Genomic DNA, 19,591 nt, shown 5'->3' with positions numbered 1-19,591 from the left:
GTGTCGCTTAGCATCAGGTCACCATCATTTAAACACTACCTGAGTAGTGTTGCAGACCATCCTAATCCCCTTATGAACACAGTGTACCCATCTTCTGATGGCTGCTTCCAGTGACATAATGCATCATGTCAGAAAGCTCAAATCATCTCAACTGGTTTCTTGAAACACAACAATGAGTTCACTGAACCCAAATGACCTCCAGAGTCAGGAGACATCAATCCATCACAGCACCTTTGGGATGTGGTGCACGACATGGATGTACAGCCAACACATCTGCAGCAACTGTGTGATGCTGTCATGTCAATATGGACCAAAATCTCTAAGGAACATTTCCAGAATCGTCTTGAATCTGTGCCACGAAGAACTAAAGCAGTCCTAGAGAAAAAAAGAGGATCCAACCTGATACAGGAAGGTGTACCTAATAAAGTGGTTGATGGTTGTTTTCCTCACTATTAATTTCCTTCTCTGCCAAGCCTGTTCTTCTGTTGCAGTTTTAGGCCAGTTAATCCTTCATTATATTCCTTCATTCTCACATAACCATTTTTAGATGCGTGTTATCATTTTCCTTTAACTGCAGGAGAACCCTCCTGTGTTTGACAGGATCTTGGTATCATATGTTCTTTCACAAGAAAACAATATTATGATTGATTGATTTGATCATTTGCATAACTGTATCAGAGAGAAATCTGATCACTGAAACCTAAAGAAGCATCTTCAGCTGTGAGAAATCTGGCCAAGATCTCAATGCCTGGCTTCAGTCTGGGATTACATGAAGACAGAACCTAAATCCGCCATGAAAAACTGTAATTGCAAATTGGTTCCTGTAGACAAAAGGTAGTCCGCTACAGTAAAGCATATTCTATACCGTATTTTTCAGACTATAAGGCGCATTTAAAATCCTTTAATTTTCTCAAAAATCAACAGTGCGCCTTATAATCCATGAATTTTGGTTGTGCTTACTGACCTCGAACCAATTTTATGTGGTACACGGCAATCTGTCAAAAAATGTTTTAGTACGACTTTGGTAAACTACGAAGCCGCACCGGTTGATGGATTGTCGGAGCATTACGGCTACCGTAGTCAAGAACCTTGCGGAATAATCTGGGTCCAAAACTCCCTCCGCTTCAGGTCCCAAAGTCAAACGAACACTGAGAGTTAAGAACTGTCTAAATTCTTTCACAAAATGATCAGCGTTGCTGCTTTACCAGGTGTAACAATTAAGTAACAATTAAATAACATCCAGGCGTCCATGAAAACAGAATTTATTAAATTTAATGGAGTTAGAAGTTAGCAGGAAGTTAGCTCGCTAGTTTCCATCTAAACATGATATAGCATGTTCTGAGAAATTTCTGAAAAAATTAAAACGTACAGCTCTACTATCACTTCCAACATAAATGAAGACAGAAAACTAAACAGTAGTGACTTTTGTACGGTTACTGAAGTTGTGCTAGCTGGTATATAATGATGTGCTACGTGATCGCTAGCGACTCAGCTATGTTAGCATAACATAAACAGTAAGGCTGGAGGATGAATGCTAACTTTTTCTACTCGATAAAAGTTAACGTGAGGGTTCCCAATGGTTAGGGACAAATGCAGTCGCATGGCAGGATGCTGTAAACATACCAAACTTCAGCCGGGAGAACAACTGAGATAATCCAGCCACAATACCAGGTTAGTCATTAAAATACTGCAACAACATGGCAATAGAGCAGCTGCAAGAGAATTCAACATTAATCAGTTAATGGTAGGGAAGTGGAGGAAGCAAGAAGAATGAGTTGAGTAAAGTTTGACTTATCTGACTGTTTTGTTTCGCTTAATGCGCCTTATAATCTGGTGCATCTTATGTATGAAAACAGACCTGTTCATCAACAGTGCGCCTTATAACCCGGTGCGCCTTATAGTCCGAAAAATACGGTAAATTAATTTATAAAGTGCCCCAAAACCTTTAGCTGAATCACTTTTTTTTGTCCATAAACCTCGTATTGCTTTGTCCTCTGGTCAGCTCATGTGAATTCTGTGTACTTACATAGTAAAATCCATCTTCATCTATTTCACCAAAAACTGTGATGACATCACCGGCACAGAAAGTCAGTTCAGTCTGTCAAAGAAGAAGAAGAAAAAAAATAGCATTACGACATGTTTAGCCCATCTCTGTCCGTCACAGCAAGCGAGCACTCTCCAAAACATCCAGTTCTCGGGCAGTGTCATGAGTTTGAAATGCTTTTGCTTCCTTCTCCAAATCACTGTGATGCATCTTAAACACTAGTGTCAATTCAGTCTCAGCACTCAGGACTGTTGCAACTGTTAATGCATCAAATGTTGTAACTTTGAAGACAGGATTGCAGCACACTGGGCACATCTCTTTTATGGGATTCTGGAGAACACATAAACCAAACAGCGCATGTGCACAATATGTAGGAGAGCGGTCAACACAAAAGACCAAACCAAGGAGGGGAGATGCTGGCTCAGGCAATGCATGTGAGGGGCTTTAATTCATGATCACCGAGGAGAGGACAGAGGGCCGTGGCCTGGCATCCGAAGCCCACCTCCTCTTTTGCACTCCAACAAACGGGTGGGGGGGAAGAAACACACAGAGAGCAGACAATACCGTACCCTCCTAACCCTCACTCACCTCCTCATTCAGTCTGTTGCCTTCATACTGTGTCGGTGGCAGTGCCAATAGAAAGGTGAGAGTAAGTGAAATGGGGGGAGGGGCCAAAAAAAAAAAGACAGCACAAGCTAACACAGCGCTAACTCCTCAGATAACCTCACCTGTGCACATATTATCCAGGGAATAATAATAAGGGAATAATTCCACTTTGTCTTAAAGAGTTTAACAAGAAGATTAATACAACTTCATCTGTCTGTTAAATAAGACCAGGGCGCCAGGTGAGCAATCGTCTCCAGGGCTGAAATATGAAGCCAATCCACAAATGGGTAGTTTCACATTTTTTAATGGGAGAACAGTGGTTGAAGACCACAGGATGAGCAAAATTATTGCGACTGAACACGGTGAACTTGCAATCTCAAGTAATCTGCTTCGAATACAGGTACCAGTTTTCACTTGCAGTCAGCTGACGTCTTCAAAAGGAGGCGCGTCAAGATGGCAATAAAATGGCAATGACACCGAGTCAGTCTGCTGTCAATTTCCCCCTGAATAGGGTGAAGCAGGCAAATGCATCCAATCTGTTTGTAATAATACGGCAATTAACTGTGATCTGCACACAAAGAAACTCAATTAAACTGAAATACACATAAACTTGGCAGCTGCTTTACAACTGAAAGGGAGTGTTGTTGGTGGGCAACCAGTTGGTTGCCACCAGCTACTTGTGATCGGTTTCCAGCAGCAAAAAATTAAATGCAATGACTAAACACATTAAGGGTTACAGTTCTGTGTGATTAAGGGCTTATGTGCTTCAACTGAACGCAGCTGTCAGGGATTACCTAAGCTAACTGAAGCCAAAAAAGTGGACCTTTCATGCCTTTAACCCAATTATCTGACAAATAACAGCTCGCTACACAGTGAACTGGATATCTAAGGAATTTTTCTCCATTTTTTTTAGGAACCTGTTGAAAAGTTAGCTCCGAAATTTAGCACCTCGCCCTCTCATTCAAGTGTGGTTGTGAAGCTCCTAAAAGCCAAGATGGTGGTAAACCTAAACTCATGAGCATACTTAACGTGACCTAAGATAAATAAAGGTCGACACAGATTTGTTTTTGAAACCAGAAATATGTGGATCCCTCCCTGCAGCCTCATGTCTGTTCATTTTTAACAGACAGACATGACTGTAGAATCAATCTTCTCATGCAACTCTTCAACACAGTGAGCATCTCTCAAACGGTCAAAATATTCCTTTAAATGCTAAACCTTGGAAAAAATACTAGCATTAATAGTAGAATATAATCTCTCATTGCCTGCATGACTCAAAATATTTGGTGCTTTTTCTGCTTTTACGCCTATGTGACAAACAATGATTGAGACATAGCGGAAAGCTGGAGCTGCGGGGAACGGTACCTCGACGTCAACGTTAGGGGAGCTTTCTCGGGGGTCGTAGTCATACAGAGCCACCATTCTTCGCGTGGACATCGGTTGCTGACGCCCGCTTCGCCTGTTTCTTTCTAAGAAGAAGAAAAGCAGAATACAGATAGAGAGACAAGAATAATCACTGGTAAGAATGTAAAAACGGAACTGGGTGTGATGACCAATGACCATACATAATGCTCGTGTAAGACCATGTGCCTTCAGTTTAAAGTGTGTCCATGTTAGAATGACAGAAAATATAATACATGTATTCAAAATCATTATATCTGGAAAACCCCTTGAGATATACCAGCTCATTTTCAAGAGGGGTACAAAAATTTAGCCCACAGATGAATAAAGATGGTGAAGAGTGAAAAACAAGCAGTAAAGATGAAGCGGAGAGCTTAAGAGCATCTCGCTGCACACAGACCTCTTTTGGACTTTCTGGACCTGCGATTTATTGAGCGGCCATCTTTGAAACGGTCACAGTTCACTTCACAGGAAAGCAGAAAAACATAATTAAGCAGGGAGAGTAGAGGAAAGGAGAAGCGAGTCAGTAAAAGACAGTCCAGTGTATCATTAAGTTGGCTAGATAGACACAAAGGTTATCAGGGCAGAAGGAAGAAGAAAAGTCAGATGGTCATTTAGGAGGAAAAGAAAAACATGTCTCACCTAACTTCTCCACAGGAGTGTTAAGTGGGAGGAAGCCCTGTTTAAGGAGCTGGTCCATCATTTCATTGTCTTCTGTTTGGATCTCGGAGACCATGTTACAGGGGATCAGACCCACTCGATCTCGGATCTCTGCCCTGTAGAAACCATCCGTGTCTTTGTTCCCAAACACCTAAAAGAACAAGTATCAGAGTCAAAGGGCAGATACCATGAAACTGACAGATTAGGAGTGGACAGCTTATCTGGTCTTTAAGTCTGACGCCATTTGCCGTGTCTGGGCCCAAACTCCACTGCCGGTCCCCAAGTGAAACGATCACTGCGGCATCACTGAGAGTTGAAAAACTGTCTAAATTCTTTCATCTCTAATAAAATGATCAGTGTTGCTGCTCTACCAGGTGTAACAATTAAGTTTAACATCCAGGCATCCATGAAAACAATTGATTAAATTTAACAAAGTTAGCAGGAAGTTAGCTCGCTAGTTTCCATCTAAATATAATATATCATGTTCAGACAGAGATTTCTGAAACAAATTCATACGTACAGCTCTGCTATCACTTTCAACATGAATGAAGACAGGAAAGTAAACAGCAGTGATGTTTGTCGGGTTGCTGAAGTTGTGCTAGCTGGTATTTAATGATGTGCTATGTAATCGCTAGTGACTCAGCTCTGCTAGCATAATATAAACAGTGAAGCTGGAGGATAAACGCTAACTTTTTTCCACTTGATAAAAGTTAACTTGAGGGTTCCCGATGGTTAGGGACAAATGCAATCGCATGGCAGGATGCTGTAAACGGGCAAACTTCAGTCACTAGAACAACTGAGATAATCTATCCTCAATACAAGGTTAGCCATTAATATACTGCTGCATGGGCTGGGCTGTAGTTACATTGTAAGGTTTTAAAAACTGAACTTTAAAATGAATATCGGTAATAAAAACCCAGAGAGGCCGACAGTGATCACTGACCATTTTTAGGAGATTAAATGGAAGAAGATACAAAGCATTAAAATATGTTAAAAACACATCAGCCTTAATTAACGCAGAGTAGTTTGGACCCGGAAGCAGGATTCATCACGTCATCACTTAAAGACCGGATTGCTATTTAAAGGCAACAACATTTAAAGGTGGGTGAATTTAATAACAAAAAATTGGGGGTTATGAAGCTAAAGGATGACTGATATAGGATAAGGTGCATACCAATATTTGGTGATTTTAAAATCCAATATACTGATAGATGCTGATCCTTTTTTCTTTCAGACAGCCTTCCTTGGTTGTTGTGTTGCCAAAGGGGTAGGGCTGTGCGATATGACCACACTCTTATATCCCGATATAAGACATCTATCGTCCCGATAACTAAATAAATCACAAAAATTTAACATTGTCTGTAAGTTCTGTGAATCTCAGGAAGCTGGACTTGGAAGTGTTTCCAGCTGGGTGTCGTGTACCTGGAGTCGAGTGTTTTAACCGATGCATGAAACTATACAATTTTTGACATAAGTTGTAACGGCCACCATTTTCATTGTGAGTATTTATTACACAGCATGCTGCGGGGAAAAGCCTGTTGTAACTTTTGAGTCTAAGGTTTATGTTTTAGCACCTGACGGCTCTTTTTTGCTTCTCACCCGTAAACTCTCTGCATACTCTTTCACGTGGTTCAGTTTATTTTGAAAAGTCTCAACAGGATCTTGAGCTTTATTGTGAAAGGTTTATGTGGAAAATAAACAAGCGGACACGTGATGGTTTTACCGTCGTTGTTGCTAACGACAACGCATAAAAACAGTCGCTTGTCCGTCCGTAGTGTGGTTATATTAAATATAAGAGAAAGAGAGAACTTTAAGAAATTAATATAGCCACTACAGTGACCATAAAAACTATGAAAAGATGTTGCTGTAAACAGTTTATTTTGCGACACCACGAAACAAACGATAGTGTAAAATGAAACGATAGATGTTTTTATGTTATATCGAACAGCCCTGCAAAAGGGAGTGCCCTCTGGTGGACAAACTATGCAACTTCATCACTCAAAATATGGCTGAAGGGTGTTTCTCCCATTTCTTCATTGATTTTTTTAATTTTCGTTCATTAGCTGTTATAAATGCTGATATTGATAGATTAGCCAATAACTAATATCGGCCAATAATACTGCCCCACCATGTCTGTATGGTATGCACGTATTTAAAGAGACAGTCTACCACCTTGATGATCTGGCCTTCCTTGAACGGCAGCTCCTCATCAGCAGCGTCGGGATTAGGAGACATGGACAGGGGGTCATAGTCAAAGAGAGCCACAAACACACGGGTCATCTCCTCCGGCTCGGACTCCTCGTAGTAATCCGGGGAGCGCCGTCCCCGCCCGTGCCTGCGCCCACCATAGCCGTCTGAAACATAGAGGAGGCCTCTGCTGCTACTACCAGCCTTATACAGCCACGTTGGCTGTAGAGGCAATGAGAGCAGAAGATGTCTCTTTGTTAGAGCTGACAGGGGAGCGGGCGATGAGATGCATGTGTGAAAAAGGAGCCAGGGGTTTAATGCGATAAATACAATTTTACCTTGGTTATAATATTAACTTGGAAAACAACCAGGCCCTTTTTTTTTCAACGAAACGATCGAAACACACCGGGGTTCTTTGTTCACACATCTCTGCTTGCTGGCGTGTCAGTTACCAAACGTCACACAACAACACAACACAGGCAGGAAATGCGTGTCAGGCAGTTTTGGGAGGGTGCAAGGGAAGCTGAACAACCATACACACCAGGAGGACACAAGTAACACTGCACTGTTGCTCATTGCTGTTTCACTGCCTTATCTCGCAGAGGCTGATTAGCATGCATGCTTTCATGAGTTCAGACACAATGAGGAGGGTGTTCCCACAACAACACAGGTGTAATGTCATGCTCTGAGGCCAGATCTGGAAACAATGTGCAGAAGAAAAGGGCAAGGAGGCACGTTCACATGGGTGATAACACATCAAATGCCCCAGCAGCTCCTGGCAGCATAGATATCAGGGACAGTGAGGGGGAAAGGATGAATCTGATATCAGTTCCTCATGCTTCTCATGGATCACCATGTTAAATGTTACAATGGCAGATTATAAGTCTAAAAAATGGCTCGGAAATATTGCAACAACTTCCCGCTTAGCAACTGAAATATGCCATTTGGGTGGTGTAAAATGTGCTTCAACAGTCGGAAGTAATGAATGTGCACCTGAGTGATACGGACAAAGCAGGAATGCAATAATTCATCCAGTAGTGTGTCCGTCTTTCTCACTGTACTGTAAACAGCTCATGCAAAAACGTACAAAAGGGGCTACAGTCTCATAAAGGCAGGGAGAGGGAAAAGAGGAGGTCGAGGAAAGAATAAGGTGGGAGGGGAAGGGGGAAAAAAAAGGCATTGCTAAGTTGCAGCAGGTTGGAGAGTGGGCTGGACATGGAAGGTAGATGGGAAGACAGGATAGGTGGGTTGGGGTTTCTTGGGGTTTAAGGCATTAGGAGTACATACAGGGAAGGGATTTTCATTCTCCAGCAACAGGAAAAAGTGGCCAGTCTTGTCTTCCCCCGTCAGCTTTTTTCAGCTAAGCTAAACTAAACCAAACAAAGCAGCTGTCCAGAACAGAACAAAGACCACCGCGACATCACTGCATGTGTTCAAACAACAGCGCTTGGGCTTTTCTGGCATGGTCAAGGTGAATTGTCATCTTGGAGAGAAGCTGTACCACATACCATATTGATCCTCTGAGGACATAGATCGCCATATCCTGCGCCGAGCTACACTGCCATAGTAAACATCCTCCTTGACGGGTGAGAGGTTCCCCTCACTCCCCTCACTGTTACTGTCCATGGTGATCTCTACAGAAGACACCAATCACAACGGTCAGAGATCCCCCCTCACACACACTCTGCTCTACCCCATGGCCCATTCACTCATGCTGAGACAGTAGGATGATGAGGTTACCCTGAGGTGGGGGTGGGTGGGTGGGGTTAGGGTGCACAAGGCAACAGGTTTTCACTCTGGAGTCACTGGATGTAAAACAGCAATGCTTGCACTGTTTGCGAGGAGGTCGGATTGGCTTGGTAATGGAAACATGTTAACCCACGGTAAACACAGGGACAGTGGGGGCGTGTCTGAGGTGAACTTTCCTGCAAAACTGCATGTGAACATTTGGCAAATCCAGCTCATGAGGATGGACAGCTACAGGGTGTGCAAACACCACCACCCCCCTCAAAAAACAAAACAAAAAAACAAAACAAAACAAAAAACACGGGGGGTCTACGTGGTTGTTTAAGCTCTATGGGAGAGATGTACAGCTCGGCTCAAATGGGTAAGACATGGTATAAATCACAAGCACAAACATCAGTGGCCCTGCAGGTGGAGATCCTCATGTGGTGACCTCACTAACCAATGGATGGGATAGGTCGTCGCTGAGGAGGGGTGCCGATGTGAACCGGCCTCCTCCCTGAATGGTCCAGACGATCGGCGCTTCCATGTGACGGCGAGTTCCCAATGATCTTAGGAGTGAAAAACAACAGAGAAGAAGTCAGCACCGCGATTCACCTACAACCTGCAGGCAAGTAAACATTTAAAATAATATTTCAAAAAGAAACCCCACAATCCTGTTAAAACAACTAAAAACAAAAACATAAGAGCAAATGATGTGGTTTCCATTTGTCCTTAGGAAGGCAAAATAATAGAAAAAATAATAATAATGGTAAAGAAACCGATCAAACCATCAAAAGAAAAGTAAATCAAATCAACCCCCAACACAACAAGATGGACAGGGGTTCGGGAAAGGTCAGATGTTAAGCTAAAGACCATTTGTTTGTTTTGTTTTGTGCATGTCAGCACCTTGATGAGAAAAGGAAGCAAATGATGGCACAAAGAGACAGAAATCATGGTGAAAGAACAGAGAGAGCGAGAGTGGGAAGAGAACGAGTATGAGCTTTGGGAAGCTGCGGTCAAATGAGCAAAAGATACTAACGCCTTTAGCCTGTGGCTTCGGATCACATCAGCTGAAACGACGTGAAAAGTCGTGATGAAGAAGAATTTTAAGACAGAGATGAAGGCTTAAATGAATCCCAACAGGCTAAAAGTCTTGAATTGGCCTCCTTTTTTGTATGTGAAGTGATGGAAAGCAGAAGATGGCTGGAGCTCTAGAGGGTGAGACATGGAGAGCAACGTATGAAGTCTGCAGCTGGCAGAGAGAAGAAGGCACAGGCGGGGGAGAGCAGAGGAGCAGCATGTCCCCATGCACTGCACAGAGACTTTCCTTTACATGGAGCCTTTCCCCTCAAAGACATGAGAAGTCAAAACTTTGTTAAATGGCCTTTAGGTAATTTGAAAGTTCTACTTTATAAAATCCACCGAACACTAGAAATACAAGCAAAGTAATTCACACAAAATAAAACATCAAATGAGACCAACCATGACCATGTGATAAACTGTCAAGAATGGAGGAAAACAGAAAGTCAAACGAAATAAAGGGGGGGTCTCTTAAAAAGAAAACAAAAACAAAAAAACAAACACACAACATTAAGAAAACAGAATGGCTGCAGCTTGCTGATGGAAAGTACATCAGAAAGTCTGAATCACACACCAGCGCCTGGTCCCGGTTGAGCCTGGACAAAGACTGGGCCCTAGCCTCCCTGTGGGGGCTGTAATAGACCCTGTCCAGCTCGTTCAGCCTGCCCTCGCTCAGGGCCCCTTCCCTGGAGTAGTTTCGCGGCCCAGCATCCCGACCGGGCCCAAAGTGCTCCCTGTTCCTAAAATCACCCGTGTGTACCGACTTGGCCGCGATCACTGGGACATCGGAGAACTCCTCCTCCACGCTGCACTGCCGTGTGAGAGTCCTTTTCCGGCCCATGGCCAGCGCCCGCCTCTCTACGGGGCCTTCACAGTGAATGATGCGCACAGGTCCTCGCATGGGGCTCCCGTGAGCGTAGTACCCTCGATGGCCCCGCCCTAGAGAGCCTTCTTCTTCACTGCCGCAGTCTAAACCGCTGTCAGGGCTCTTAGTGTTCTGGCGGTTGGGTCGTCCCAAGCTGCGGTCGTCGGCGCTGTAGCAGTACCGGCTGTCGGTGAAGCGAGGGGAAGAGCGTTGGCGTTGCAAGCGGGTGCTCTTGCTGGGGGTGAGATGGTTGCGCACGTGAGCGTCTTGGGGGTACATCCTCCGCTGAGTGTGCGGCGTCCCCGGTCGCCCCCCGTCTTCGAAGGACAGACGCTGACCCATGCTGTCCACGCTGTCCGACTCTTCCTCGGCCACCTCGGGGATGCTGTGGAGACGCTTGCTGCGGAGCGACTTCTGCTTCACCACCTCCCTCTGGAGGTCCCAGCAGTCTCTTTCCTCAGCTAAGTCCTGACGCTTGTAATATGCCTTCAGTCGCAACCGAGGTTGGGGGTAGGAGGGGGGTTCAACATCCCACAATTTCACAGTTCAGTTCAAGTAAACGGTTCAGTTTATATTTTTGCGAGGGAGGGGGGGGGGGGGGGTTGTAAAGTTTTTCGAAGGTTTTAGAACAGGCAGGAAACAACACAGTGTGTGAATAGAACAAATGGGGGGGAAAGACAAAATAAAGACAGAATTAGTTATTTGTGGCTATGTGGTAAGACATGCAGTCTCATTCCGTGAGGAGGAAATGGCATGCTCTGAACAGGAATCTGTCACAGCTTTAAGATGGAGCGTTAAATCGTAAAAAGTGGACACAGAGTTTACACATGGAAAACATTTAAACGAATGAAAGTACTGGACGCTGTGAGTGTTACAGGTGAGGGCGGTGGGAACATTTATAAGGATGAAATGAGCAGATGAAGTTTTTAAAAAGCAAAAAATGAGAAGAAAACAAAAGAACAATGCCAAGCTGAGTGGACGCACTCCTCCTGCGTATTCACATCGCTTTACAACATCTAAACGTTTAAAGAGAATAAAAAATGTGCAGCAGAGATTTACACATAGATGTGATGACAAAAAGGAGATGAAGAACTGGCGCACAGACAGAGTTAATACACCAGTATATACCCCTCATTAACACCTCATTGATCTACAGGTTTTACTGGACAAAATCAGTGGTATGCTAACCGAACCTGTAGTGATTTTCTGCTATAATACAAAGAAAAGATCAGCCAATACAGTACAGGTAGCTCTTATAATAATGCTTTTCTTTCATGATATCAAGTTGTCTTCCACACATCCCCGCTGACAGACCAAATGAAGACGGGATCATGTGCCGACAATGTTAACAATAACATTCAAATTAAACATTAGGACATGACAGACATAAACAAAAGTGGATATTTCCATTTAAGTACTCACTTAAATGAGATTCCCATGTGCACTTGATATGCCATGACCCTTTGATACAGTACAGTATATTAATAGTTGCATTTCAAGTTCACAGTCTTAACATTTTGACTTTCAACACTTGTAAAACTAGTCTGGTACAGTAAATCGAGCATCCAAATGCAATGCAAATGGTAAAAGAAAACACTGCATTTTTTTTTGGGGGGGGGGGGGGGGGGGGGATTTGTTTACACCCTTTCCTTCTCACATGCATCTTGTACAGCTTATGTATACACAGCCATATGATCAGCCTGGGAAGAATAAAGCAGAGCTGGAGGGGCAGGGGTGGAGGAGCAGGTAGGGTGGGGAGAGTAGGGAGGCTGATTCGGCTAACGCAGCTAACAGGCACGGGAGATTAGCCAGGCAAAGCCACGACGGGCCTGGTTGTAGAGCTTGTGAAAGATAGCAGGTATCTCCAGAGGTGGCAGAGCCCTTCTTCCCTATATCTTTATTTCTCCCCACCTTCCTGTGTCCTCCCTCCAGGCCACTGTAGAGTGAAGGCGTGCAGGTAAATATGTACCTTGAGAGTGTTGTGAGAGTTGATGCTGCGTCTGCGGCCTTCCTCCAGCTGCATCTCAGAGTAAAGATCCTCCTCGTCCTCCTCCAGGATGTCAGACAGGTCAGATCCTCGGCTGCTCTCTGTGTAGTACTCCTCACTGTGGCTGTAGTGGTGATGATGGTGCTAAGGGAAATGAATGAGAGAAAGCAAGCTGAAGAGCGATGGTAAGTAATAAAAGCTCTGAATTCAGGTCCTTTATTTTCAGCAACTGTGTGATGCTGTCAACCTGAAACCTGCTGAATCTGTCCCTTTAAGAGTTAAGGAAGTTCTGAATGCAAGATGTATCTTATAAAGTGTCCAAATTATAAGCCTACAGTACATATTATAATACACACATTAAGATGGGACTCGGTTTGATTTCAGACTGATTTGATTTGATCCAGCAAACCGATTCTCCTGACACGCTGAGCACAGCTTGTGTTTTCTGTAAAGTACCTGTCTGCCTAACTCGGAGCCTCTGAGGAATTCATCCACTGAGGCGCCTCTCCTCCTGGCATGAGGCGAGTCGTAGCCATCCTCCTCCTCATCAGAGTTGACAGGATGCAAAGCATTACCTCGCTCACTGAAGATATTCCTTTTCTCGACCTGACAGGGGAAAAGTCAAACTTTTAGATGGAAAAAGGAGAGAAGAATAACCGAGAGGATGAGAAAGACAAACAAGTTGCTTACTATCTTACTATATTTTCACAAATCTAATGATTTCCTCCAAAGCACTGCTTGTTTACAAAGCAGCCTAAAAGATATTACCATTAGCTTTTTGGCTGAGAGCTCTCTCATCACAAGCTGTGAAAAGGTTTAAGAGTGAAATCCTCACACACCCGGTTACCCTCAGCAAACACTCTCTGGGCAGCTTCCCTGGCCATGGCCTTGGCGATGGTGTTGGGGATGGGGACTCCCTGAGGCTGCGGCAGGATCCTCTGTGGAGAGGGAGATCGCTGTGGCTGGAAGGGCGGTGGCTCCAGGTTGGGACCTCGCATGGGAGGCAGCGGAGACGGGGAGCGTTCCCAGGGCTGGGCTGGCCGCAGGCCCACCTCATGCTCTTTGGTTTCTGGCTCTCTGGCACTTACTAATGGTTTGGATTTGGGCATGGAGTTGCGGTGAAAATGAGGCTGCGGATAGGGAGGAGGGGGGCGGATGGGCTGCGAGTGAGGCTGTGCGTGGGGCAGCGTGTGGGGCTGGGGTCGAGGCAGAGGCTGCACCTGGGGCTGAGGGTGGTTCGGGGGATACGTCGATGGATAAGGAGGGTGGGTTTGTGAGTGAACTGGGTGGGGTGTGGGATGGGAAGGTGCAGTGGTTCTGTGGGAAAGGCGTGGAGAGCCCAAGAGATTGTGCGGTATGATGGCCACAGGTGAGTCCTGGGACTCTCCTTGTGTTGATAACGTCCTTACAATGACTTCCCTCGCCTCCAGACCCTGAATCCTGGTTAAGTCCACAGTCACATAGTCTGCTGTGGGGTACAAGACCTCTGCTATCTGCATTTACAAAGAAACCAGAGTCTTTACCAAAGGGCAATTCAGAATGTCCTCATACAAACATACATGTATCAATATGCATTCGTAGCTTTTACATCTTGGCTGTCGTAAAAGTTCTACGAGACAGTTACCATAATTTAAAAACTCACTACAGGCAGATTTGAAGCCTTACAGCCACAGCACCATTTTTATACTTCACACTCACTTCACACCTCTCAGGGAACGTCCAAATACTTAATAAATAAAGCATATATCTGGCATTTAGTTCAAAATAAGATAAAAATGTAGTTACTGGATACATACGTGTGCATAACAAAAATAGCCTGTAGAAAAAGGGACCCAGGGCAAACCTGTTTATTTCTCATGCCTCGGGGCTGCATATGAACATTAAAGACTTTCTCCAGGAGATGGCAATAGAGTGCTACTGAGAAGTTACAACTCAGGAAGGCAGAGGCTACCCATTTTAAGATCTGCAGTGTAAGACTAAAAAAATAATAATAATAATAATTTTTTGTTTGTTACCTTTTGTCCCTTTGTGCACACGGCGTAGCCTATCACACTGGCTCCGTTGGAGGTTCCTGAAGACGTCAGGGGCGGCGGCTTCCATCTCACCTGCAGGAACCCGGGTGTTTGACCACACTGGACCTGCACCTCCTGGGGAGGGAGAGGGGGGCCTGCGGAGGACAGTGCACATTTATCAGACAAGGAGAGAGGAAATAAAGACAGACTGCCTGTTCCTGCCATCCCTGCCTGTTTTATCAAAAAAGAATGAGCTGACCTTTGTACTGTGGACCGCTGGCGTTCAATATCCACTTCACTGTGGGATGGAATAAGCATGTTCTCAATCTGGAGGATTTGTAGTACACGTCTCGAATTTAAAACCTATTTCACTAAGATGAATAGCTGGTATATCATATGATAACATCAGTCGGGAACGGCTGAATAGCAGTATTTACCAGTAGGATGATTTTTCTTTCTATCTATAAACAGGTTTATGTCGGGGCACTGGTTGAAAAATCCAAGTCTGCCAACATTGGCTATATGTATAGCAATATCATGCTCTTGCTGACAATATTCTTCCGAGCCTCAAAAAAACCCCAGTTTGCTATTTTCTCAATCTGTCCATCCTGCATGCATACTAAACAACATGCCCATCTGTGCAGCGCCGCCATTCACCTGCAGCCACACAGCGAGCAAGAGGGAGTCACAGTCAGTCAGCAGAATCTCCGAGCCGTGACGTGCAGCTGCGCGAGCGTCCGGGAATCTACATCAGAGCAATCTTAATCACATTTCTAAGACTGACTGTTGGGAAAAAACGCAGTCTCTGAATAGCAGCAGTAGCTGTTTGGAGATTTCATTTCCTCTTGTCATTTTTAAACGGCCCCCGTCACAAACAACGCGCTCTCCTCCGAGAGCCGAAACGAGTGTTTAAATGAATATCTCAGTGGAGCCACTTTCATTAGTAGTGGACACAAACGGCAGGCGCTGATTTCCAGGGAGCGAACTGGTAGCCGCTCTGTGCGACTAATATTAAAAATGCATCACTAAGCACTAATGAAGCAACTTGTTTGAAGAACACACGCTGAGTGCAGAAGCCTAATATAGCACTTCCAGATACTGCCGTCGTCACTGACAGCGGCTGTCTGCCTCCACTATTCAGACAATTTTAGACGCCTCTAATTAACATATTCAATAGATGGATCGTTTAATGAACTCTCAGCATGCGGGCTCGTCAGCTGCCAACACAAAATGTCAATTCAAACTTCAGCCTCGATCTCCGTCTTTCCCCGCTTTCTCTCTCTCTTTTTTCACTTCTTGACGTCATAACTCTCTGTCATCTCCCGTTTGGCTCCACTTTTCTCAGTGACTGCCATAATAATTGGAAGTGTCTCCTTCCATGGTAAATGGAAGGTGTCACACATTAAACATCCCTCCGAGTGCATATAAAAAGCAATAATATGAACCATATTCAATCTATAGGCAACAACGGGCTGACTAGTTTTACCTGTCCATGGCTTTTCTCGCTTGACAGCAGGGCCGTGAGACCCAAGTTAACACTGGCAACAGTCAAGCAACAAAGAGCCTCCTGGGAGAAGAAATCCCAGAGATGCATGCTTAATATTTACACCCTTGTTTTCAGAATACTTCTTAAGCGGGTTTTCACATTACAGCTTTATCGGAACGTCTTTTTTCTTGTTTGTTCGTGTTTCTACCCTTTACGTCTTATCACAAAAGCACACACACAGATCCTCGAGGGCAATATAAAGGTAGCTGGGGAAGAATCTAAATGACTAAAATGTTTGTAAGTGTAATGACCTTGATGCGTGTGCCCGATTAAACACGATGACTGGTACCTCAGATGGAAATTTTTCAGGCTTTTATTTATTGTGAAATCAAAGCTTTTTATGCAGAACAAAGTCTATAAGAGCACTGTTCAGACTGGGATAAAAAGAAGGCCGTGTTAGCCTTTTATCCAAAGCATTTTGTACCTGCCTTGGTGCATTTGCAAACAACAAGACTTTGCTTCACACCGAGTGTCTGATTAACCTTATTTTCGCATGCAGCAGGTAGCTGTTTGCAGTTTGTATCGGCACCAAACAGCAGATAAGGTTAAGGACTAAGTGAGATATAGGAAGGGAAGCATGTTGTTACATATTTTTCTCAGACTTTGCTGAGTCTGTTGGATGTGTAAACATTCAACATTCACCTCAACAACTTTATACTGCCCCCAAGTGGGAAAAAAGAAAAAAAAGATAGACAAGCCAAGGCAAAATGTATTTTAAGCACAACACAAACCTTCAGCAGTAGTAGTAGTATTATGTGTCTTAAGCCACACCACCAAGGATTTTGTGAGGCTTTACTTCAGTAAGATGGACTGATCAACCAACCAACCAACCAACCAACCAACCAAGAGACTAACATTGATATCTCTAGTCATGCTACCATGGCTACAAATATCCGAGCATTTCTAGCCACGGCCATGCAACCATGCACCATGCAAAGGAAAATTCCTCCACTGCTGTGATTCACAAAACCAATTATTTCTGCACTGGGGTGACTTACGTTTTAAGGACTGACCTGCAGGCTGAGTGCAGAACTCCACAGAGATTTCCCTCTTTTCCCTTTGATCCACTGGAAGCTGCCAAGGCACCTGATGTGGCTGTGCGACAACCTTCACCTTGTAAACTGTCATCGGCTTCAAGTTGAAAAACTTGTACTTATAGCCCCCTGCCTTGACCATGTCATACTCTGCACCGTTGAGGAAGATGGTGTGACTGTAGTTGCTGTTGCTGGGCATCCAAGACAGCTCAGCAGAGGCCTGCGTGATGCTGTCCACCCGCAGGTAGTAAGGTGCCACCACCACGTCCTTACCCACGAGAAGAGTGCACCGAAGTTCGTCTGACGGGCCCCTGTCAGTGATGCTCTGCACTGAGATGCGGTAGGTGTGTGTGGCCAGATTGAGCTTTTCAATAAGAGACTTTGTCCTGCCCCCGTAGGGGACACTCATACGAACCTCCTTATCCACCAAGACATTGTAGCCACTAATGGAGCCCCAGCCCGGTGGGAACACCGGAGGATCCCAGCCAATAATCACACTTTTGGCCAGTTGCTTAATCAGGTTGATGCGGCGGGGATAAGGCACAATGTCTTCACCGACCTCGTCAATGCTGACATCCAAGGTTCCCGTGCCATTGGTGGAGGAGCCCAGGAGGTCCATGCCCAAGCTGCTGGTGCTTAGACAGTCTAATTTACTGTCAGACAGCAGGCTGCTTATGCCTGTTCCTGTGCCGACCCCAGGTCTTTGAGGCCTCAGGCTACTGTGGTTGAGGTAGCCAGGTTCTTTAGTTAATATGTCCCTGTGCTGGACAGAGGGCGCCTCCTCATCTTGGATAAAATCTACAAAATTGGATGGGACGAGTCCTCTCTGTCCATCCAGCAGCTCTCCTGAGGACACAATAAGGATGCAGCTGGTACTTTGGTCACGTGGTAAAGTGCAAGATGTGATTAAAAAAAAAAAAAACAACACCTTTTTAAAAAAAGGCCTGACCTTCATAAAAGCCATCCTCGTCCATTGTTCCGTAAATGTAAAGGTACTTCCCAGCCACCAGGGGGAGCTCTGCCTCAGGATGCTCATTGGGTCCATCATAAGGATTGTAACTACAGTAAAAAGAAAACAAATTAATTAGCTTCCAAAGTGCACACTTTTTTGTTGCAATTATTCTCCATTTGGGTTTGTTTTATATCAAACACCACAAACATAATATGTATGTCGAGGAAAACGATTTGCCGAGCGCTGCTTTGAAAATACAAAGTTTTTTTTCTGTTCTATTATATTTGGCTGTTTGCAAATATGAGAGGGTTGAAGAGAGTGTGGGTTGAAAGCTTTGGCCCTGTTTCACAAATCTGTGTGCTTGAGGATTCCAATTATTTTCTATGCTGACAGGTTATTTTCTTTAGCAGCAGAAACACTGAGTCACATTTAAGACCACAGCGCTTGCGAGAGAAAGCAAATAACAGAGCAAGATTTTCAGTTCAGTGCGAGAGATTTTCCACCACCTCTGTTTTAAATGATCACAATGATTTCACTTTGGTTTAGGGGTAGGGGTGTAACGTAAGCACAAAGCCCTGTAGGTTTGAAATGATAAACTCATGAGGATCAAACTTTTTTTCCATTTATTTATTTTACAAATACAGCAGTGGTTGAAAAAGTAATTGTGTGTTTTGTGTGCATACCTGTAGCGAGCAACACACAGACGGACCTTCCCTGTGAACCGTGGTTTGGATCTGGTGGTGGAGCTGAGATCTTTGTCCATCTGGAGAAGGAAGCATTCACAGATTTTCACAGTTTCAACATCGAATGCTTCTTAATGTTTGCACGTTCCCTTTGGTTCAATGTTTTAGCTTGTGTCAACTAAATATATTTGATCAATCCCAAATAATCTGCATGAGTAACACCGAGAAGCCTCCTGGATTCCCGCTGTGTGGATTTTCTCGTGTTCAGCCCAAAGACATTATTTAGATTAAAATGAATCAGCATTTTCCCAAATGTGCCGTCTACGTAAGGGATCACAGAGGCATGAGCGAGGGAATGGATCTAATACTGGTGAGTTCATCTTAAAAAAAAATTATAATAAAAAGCTTTTTCACAGAAACTATTAGAGCTCCACTGACCTGAGTGACAACAGAAATGCTTTTGGGTAAATACGTGGAGCAAACGATTGAAATTATTGGGAATTCTCCCACGTTGTGTCTCAACGGTGTCGTTTGGGATTTTTAGACCGTCTTTCCACAGTTTATTAGATTCCATTTGTTTGAGATGTATCGAATCGATCTGATTTCGGACGTGTAAAAAGATAGAGTACAAATGGACACTATAATATACCTCAGAGAGTAAAGCCCGCGCTGGACTGCTGGCTCGACCGCGAGTGAGGAATGTTGGCTTGACAGAGAGGAGCTCGGGCTTGTCTCCGCTGACTTGGAGTGGTCGGATGAACTCCGATATCAAAGATCTGCTTGTTGGGGCCTCATTGCCTGTGGAACAA

The 19,591-nt window shown here is 44.4% G+C and overlaps 1 protein-coding gene across 3 annotated transcripts in view; it reads right to left on the bottom strand.

Moving 5' to 3' along the window:
* The window catches only part of rimbp2b (RIMS binding protein 2b), a 118,156-nt gene that overhangs the window by 11,924 nt on the left and 86,641 nt on the right, over positions 1–19,591 (bottom strand). For all 3 annotated transcript variants that reach the window (XM_086313647.1, XM_086313645.1, XM_086313646.1), the window contains 17 exons: positions 19,432–19,580; positions 18,783–18,862; positions 18,097–18,206; positions 17,112–17,993; positions 14,571–14,722; positions 13,395–14,048; positions 13,012–13,161; positions 12,538–12,699; positions 10,278–11,054; positions 9,084–9,192; positions 8,407–8,532; positions 6,884–7,065; positions 4,694–4,862; positions 4,452–4,514; positions 4,016–4,119; positions 2,633–2,659; positions 2,027–2,098 (listed from right to left, as the gene is read on the bottom strand). In XM_086313647.1, the coding sequence (XP_086169773.1) occupies positions 2,027–2,098; positions 2,633–2,659; positions 4,016–4,119; positions 4,452–4,514; positions 4,694–4,862; positions 6,884–7,065; positions 8,407–8,532; positions 9,084–9,192; positions 10,278–11,054; positions 12,538–12,699; positions 13,012–13,161; positions 13,395–14,048; positions 14,571–14,722; positions 17,112–17,993; positions 18,097–18,206; positions 18,783–18,862; positions 19,432–19,580 (3,968 nt within the window). The remainder of the gene's footprint in view (positions 1–2,026; positions 2,099–2,632; positions 2,660–4,015; positions 4,120–4,451; positions 4,515–4,693; positions 4,863–6,883; positions 7,066–8,406; positions 8,533–9,083; positions 9,193–10,277; positions 11,055–12,537; positions 12,700–13,011; positions 13,162–13,394; positions 14,049–14,570; positions 14,723–17,111; positions 17,994–18,096; positions 18,207–18,782; positions 18,863–19,431; positions 19,581–19,591) is intronic.

This window comes from Aulonocara sp. 'chitande type north' Nkhata Bay, linkage group LG12, assembly GCF_057382095.1.
Source record: "Aulonocara sp. 'chitande type north' Nkhata Bay isolate Kocher_YH1m ecotype deep benthic linkage group LG12, A_spYH_male_GT1.1, whole genome shotgun sequence".
Taxonomy (NCBI): Eukaryota; Metazoa; Chordata; class Actinopteri; order Cichliformes; family Cichlidae; genus Aulonocara; species Aulonocara sp. 'chitande type north' Nkhata Bay.
This window is presented reverse-complemented; position numbering and strand designations above follow the sequence as displayed.